This window comes from Epinephelus moara, chromosome 18 (assembly GCF_006386435.1).
Source record: "Epinephelus moara isolate mb chromosome 18, YSFRI_EMoa_1.0, whole genome shotgun sequence".
Taxonomy (NCBI): domain Eukaryota; kingdom Metazoa; phylum Chordata; class Actinopteri; order Perciformes; family Serranidae; genus Epinephelus; species Epinephelus moara.
In genome coordinates this window covers 35,131,328-35,137,107 of record NC_065523.1, presented here as the reverse complement: position 1 = coordinate 35,137,107, position 5,780 = coordinate 35,131,328, and the positions used below count along the sequence as shown (strand labels likewise).

General features: G+C 42.4%; 2 protein-coding genes across 5 annotated transcripts in view; one reads left to right on the top strand and one right to left on the bottom strand.

Moving 5' to 3' along the window:
- Positions 1-3,063, top strand: part of LOC126405492 (zinc finger protein Gfi-1b-like) — a 10,337-nt gene extending 7,274 nt beyond the window's left edge. The window contains exons 6-7 of one of the 2 annotated variants that reach the window (XM_050069250.1): positions 1,663-1,904; positions 2,175-3,063. In XM_050069250.1, coding sequence (XP_049925207.1) covers positions 1,663-1,859 — 197 coding nt within the window. In that variant the 3' untranslated portion in view covers positions 1,860-1,904; positions 2,175-3,063. Of the gene's footprint in view, positions 1-1,662; positions 2,002-2,174 lie in introns of those variants that run through there. The other variant, XM_050069249.1, reaches the window with a different exon arrangement.
- Positions 3,064-4,191: 1,128 nt separating this feature from the next.
- Positions 4,192-5,780, bottom strand: part of engl (endoglin, like) — a 22,660-nt gene continuing 21,071 nt past the window's right edge. For all 3 annotated transcript variants that reach the window (XM_050069215.1, XM_050069216.1, XM_050069217.1), the window contains one exon: positions 4,192-4,733. The gene's annotated coding sequence lies outside the window, so the exon portion shown is untranslated. The remainder of the gene's footprint in view (positions 4,734-5,780) is intronic.

Below are 5,780 nucleotides of genomic sequence, written 5' to 3'. Positions count from 1 at the left end.
GTCATTTTATAGGCTATTAATAAAGAGATTCATGGGGTTGTTTGTTTCGTTCCCCTGGCCTGCATGTCTTTTGACGCACTGGTCAGGAATAGCGCTCCTATTTCGTTGTTTTCATTTAGTTTTTAATGAAATAAAGGCTGTTTCATGTTCTATTCTCCTCCTCTGTATTTATTTATTATTCTACCTTTATATAATGACGCAGTGATTGAGGTTAAGGCAAGCCCGGCGCCAGGATGAAGTTACTGAGGGGGTGGTTAAAAATTACAAGGGGGCAAATCTTTATTATGCAACATAGGTTCACCGTGAGTTATAAAGAGCGCACAGACATGCGTAATAGTCGCGCGTAATGACAGCTCGTCGCCGGTGAAACACAATAAACTGCACGTCTTCTTTCATGTTTGTCTCATGACAGATGGAGCTGACAGACAGACAGACAGACAGACAGACAGGTGCAGCAAGCGGCAAATTGGTATGAAAGCTGGTTCAGGGCATATTCGTCCATTTATGAATAAATATGGAGTGGAAACGCTCATGCATGTGCACCAAGTTCCTGTGTTGACATCCTGTCGCTAGGCTACATCTTCTTCTTCTTCTTTTTCTTCTTCTTCTACTGTTTAATGGGGACCCGCGGGCCCCCCTGCCCCCCCCGGTTCCGCGGTCTATGAATTAAAGTCAATAAAAGTTTTGTTTCCACTGAGGGAAATGGTTTCAGCTTACAGAAATAGACAGGAGGTCTGTGTCGCTGTGACGTGTAGTTACATTTCAGGGGAGGCGCACGTCAGGCCACGAAGCACACAGAGCCTAAAATACCGCAATTTACTCTTGGTTTCACATGGGACACGAACAGTGGGGTTCCGGGTGAAAGTCTGGAGTTTGTTTGACCCATCCACCTCCCACCCCGCCCACTCTGCGGACATTCCCACTCTTTATACTACGGTAGTTGCTGAGAGTGTCAGAATATGCCACTGTTCGGTGCGTCTCATTCCGCCACTAAGGGTGCCTTGGTGCATCATTGTCTGATGCCGTAGGCCATCGACCAAGAGTCCGTACTTGACGAGTTGGGATTGAGACCGGGTTGGTGTGGTGGTGTATTTTTCTGCAGAGACTCTACTCTCAGCCTGTTGTTTCTTATTTTCTGTGTTCAGGATATTTGTGTGCGAGATCCAAGAGACACAGCACCGACAAAAACGCAAATATAGCGAGGTTAAAAGTCACAGGAAAGTAAATCTGGGGTGTGCTTTTACTTTCCCTTCAGTTGGCAAGTGTGCATATTGTATACCTTTTTCCAAATGTTGCTTTATATGCCAAAAAATAACAGATGGATAAACAGCTGAGACACAGGTGACGTGAGGTGACACAACTGTTGGCTTTCGTTGTCAGTTAGGTCTCTGAAGTCGGTTTGGTGTGTCTGAGCCTTTGAATAAAGCTAGAGCCAAGTGACTGCTTATGTACACTGTCATGTCTGAAAAGAAAGAACAAAAGGAAATGGAAAGAAAGCAAACTGACCTTTAAGTTAAAAGATATGTGAGAGAGACATGGGTCAAGAGAGGAAGGGCGTGTGGCCCACAGAGACGACTCATGCACAGGGCCCAGAACACACCGGTGAATAAACTGAGCTGCGAAATGCTCAGACTCTGAAACATTGTGCACTTTCTCCCATAGGTGAGAAACCACATGTGTGCAAGGTGTGTGGTAAAGGATTCAGTCAAAGCTCCAACCTGATCACCCACAGCCGAAAGCACAGCGGCTACCGGCCGTTCAGCTGCCCCCGCTGTCAGCTCAGCTTCCAGCGCAGGGTTGACCTACAGCGCCACCGAGAGACGCAGTGTGGATATGGAGACATGTTCACTCAAACCTGAGTCCTTGAAGCAAAGAAGAGATGGCAAGACTGTGAAGTGGCATTTGTAAATAATTATAAATCATCTGTAACTGTAAAAGTCAGAAGAATATGCATCATGTTACACTTTGCATGCTTAAAAATAAACTTAATTGATTGTGTAAGAGTTGTTTCATCCTCTTTGTTTGTGTTTTTGAATTTAAAAGCTCTGCTGTTTGTTGTAGATTTGTGTGATAATCAGGAATCTAGTAAACATCCTGACACAAACATGATGACGCATCTCTCAGGAAACACATCGGCAGAAGTCAAAAGATAATTTGGGTTATTTTTTTCCCAGGATGTGCCACGCAACAGTGTTCTTAGAGGATCATCATCCAATCAGGTTGTGTAATTTTCAGGAATTATCTTCCTCGTCGAGAAAGTCATGTGAATGTGACTGTAGTCTGTGTGTGTGATTTTCCCATTAGTGAACGAGGCAGGCTGCAGCTGGGCTCCCGACAGCGAGGACTGATGATGCATTCACAGGATGTACCTCAACATCATCTGGAGGACCATTTGGAAATTACTTTCTAGAAATTAAAGTAAAAAAAATCATACACGTCAATTCTCGGCACTACCATCTCCACTGCACGTCCAGAACGCTGAATCAAAGTACTCAGATTCAAAGCTGCACTGATCGATAGCTTCAGTTAACAAAGATCAGAAGACGACCCATCTGGCACCAGACGTCAATATGATGTTAGAAAGACATTGGACTCTTATGTTGGACAGACGCTAAACTTTGTTCATTTGAAAAAAGGTTTGTTGATATCTTTAATGTCTAACAATGGTAGACGTTAACATTAAGACGTTGGGTTTTGTTCTCCATTCCTTTCGACTAAATGTTTTTACTCTACGTCAAGATTTTTTCAAATCAACCAAAACCCGGCTATAGCAGGCGTATTTTAGTTTGTGCTAATCAGGGGATTTTAATTCGAATTTTGGCGTTTCCATGATAATTTTCCGATGCGCATCTAAACAGGCTGATGGAAACATGGCTTATGACCAACAGCACAAGCTCCAGAAAATACACCCCACCAAAGGTCAGCCTTCCCCGGCTGTGGAGGTCAGCTGTAACCCTACACTGGCTAAACCAAAACTGGATTTTAATCATGGACAACTGCAGCTAAAAAGACTTAATGAAGCCTCTCCATCTTTTAGGCAGAGTTCTGGGAAAATAGCGTTTCAGTTATAGTAATAAAATATTTGTCCAACCAACAATAACCCTTCTGTTTTCATTCCTTTAAGGCTCATTCTAATTGTTCATAATATAAATTTTGTAATACCGTAACACAGCAACATTTTCGTGAAAATCTCAAACGGTTGCAGCCCTAGCGCCAAAACAGAGAATCAATACATTATTAACCTGTTATGAAACGGTCTCAATTTCGTCGTGGTGACTTTATCAGACGCCGCAGACAGACCGAGATCCGGCTTCGCTGCCGCATTTGACCTGCAATTGGAGCTCCAGCAGGAAGCAGAGAGGGGAGCAGTGGTGTGCATCTGCGACGCCTTTTTCTACACTGTCGGACAACAAAAGTGTCACGTTGATGACTCAAGTGTGCTCAGGTACGGAGCAACATTACTAATGTGAAGGCTGAGCGGTGAGGCACAGGGGCAGTCTTACCTCAATGCCCTGAGTTTACTTTTATAATTACGAGGGCTGTCAAAGTTAACACTAATTTCTTTGATGCACGATTAACGCACTTACCCTCTGTAATTATGACCCTTGGCGAGCAGAAACAAACCTACGTGAGCATAAACGGATAAAGTTGTCTTCTGCATAAGTTCAACTTCAAAGCCCTGCCACGCGATTCTCTCGGCAAGACCGAAGTTATTTGCATTTATTGTTCATGTGAATTACCTCCAGGTTATGTCGAGCTGCTTCGAAAACAGGGGATGTTCAGTTAATCTTTTCAAGTGTAAAGTCGGCACTACATTGAACTACATACGAAGTCATGTTACATCCAGGTCAATACATCCAACTGTTGTTTGCCGTGGTGTGCTTTCAATGATTTTGTGAGCATGCAGTACATTCTGGACAGTGTTTGTCGTTGTTGTGGATTGTTGCACTAATAATAAACATACATTTATACAATGAAATGTAAAACTTGTGGTGTGAGAACACAATCGTCGGGGCGAAAACGAAACAGAAGCTAAAACAGCGGATATTTATCAGGCGGACCGAAAACATGACTCACAATTAACGATCATATGTGACAACACATGTATGCCAGCTTTGTGTTCACAGATTTCTTGCTTTGTTGTTTTCTTTGGGTTTAGTGTTGCATGTGATGTGAGAGTGAAACAGCGAGTTGACACAGATCTCGGCTTGTTTAATACATCATGAACACAAAGGAATTCACATACAGATAAATGCAGTTTCCAGCTGATTCACAGTTACAACACAAAGAGTGAAAATGACTCTGTAAAACACACCGACTCTTTACACAGGCGCACACAGAGGCCTCTCAATTTATCTTTGACCTTGTGCTCCGTCTCTGAAGACGGAGATGATGATGTGGTTTCCGTCTGAGTCACTCCAACCAACCTCAGATCCTGTTGAATCCAGATAAATGTCTCTCCATGCGACGGCTCGCTGCCACTCTTGAAATGACTTGGTGCAGAGTGGCCCGCAGCATCTAACAAACAACGTTTCACTTTGAATCAAACATCTGACGGTGTGGAGATGAATAAGTGCGACTGTATTCACATGGTTTCAGTCGTCTCGCATTTCGGCTGCACGGCGATGAATGATGGAGGAGAAGTGTACCAACATGGCAGCTGTGCTCTCACCAACACACAAGCTGTTAGAAACCTCTGTCCCAGTTCTCCTTTCTCAGATTTGCAGGAAATCCTGCGAAGGAGATAAAAGAATAAAACTGTTCAGACCTATCAGGGTGAAATCTGCAGGTGTTAATGCTGGTATATTTTCTGGAGTGTTCTAACCACTACAGTTTATTTTAAAGACTCTACTCTGACATTCACTTTGTGTCGCCCAGCTGAAGAAACTTGTACAGGTTTACTCTGTAAGCTTGTAAAGATATTTAATTGGGACAAAGGGAGATTGTGGTAGATTCACTTCTGACTGACTGACAATGATAACAACGATTACAGGCATTTGTCTGTGTGATGTGATGCAATGTGCTGCTGGCATTTCAGTTTAATCTTTGTGAAGAGTGGAGCAGGTGCATCCAACGCAGCAGACTGCAGGAGGCAGGAACTTGAGGAAATAACTCTTTATTCAAGGTTTGTGTGAGCAAAGGAAAACTGCAGAGTAAAACCAGGGATCCAACAAAGACTGAACTGAAAACACACTAAACAACTTTTGAAGCAATTTCCCTGTCAGACAAATTTCCAATTTCCAGTGTTAATCTTGACAGCTATGTTAGTCTTAGTCTTGAGATGAAAATGTTTATTAGTTTTAGTCACATTTTAGTCATTTTTATCTTTTATAGTTTAAGTCTAATTTTAGTCAACAAAAATTCATGACATTTTAATCATTATTTTTTCTATATGTTTTTTTTTTAATCTCTAAACTAATCCAGTGAGGCTAATTCATGCACCAGAAATCAGAATCAAGGTGACAGGCTGTATTAAAATTACATTTAGACAATTTTTTCTACAAATACAAATAACTAGTCCATACCCATTGAGTGCACAGTTGCCCACGTGCAGTTTCACATGGTGTGTGTTTGGGATACAGGTCATAGCAAATTGCAGATTAAATAGTTAACTGAACCCATTAAGAAGAGCAATGTATTCAGACAGAGCTTTTGTGAAGTTGATAGTACGATTTCAGCCACAGCGATCGGTCGCATTTTAGCCATTTTGAAGCATTTTTCTGTTGTTACAGCGCCACCCAGTTGCCAATTAGAGTTAAGTTTCTCCAGTCACCTTGAGG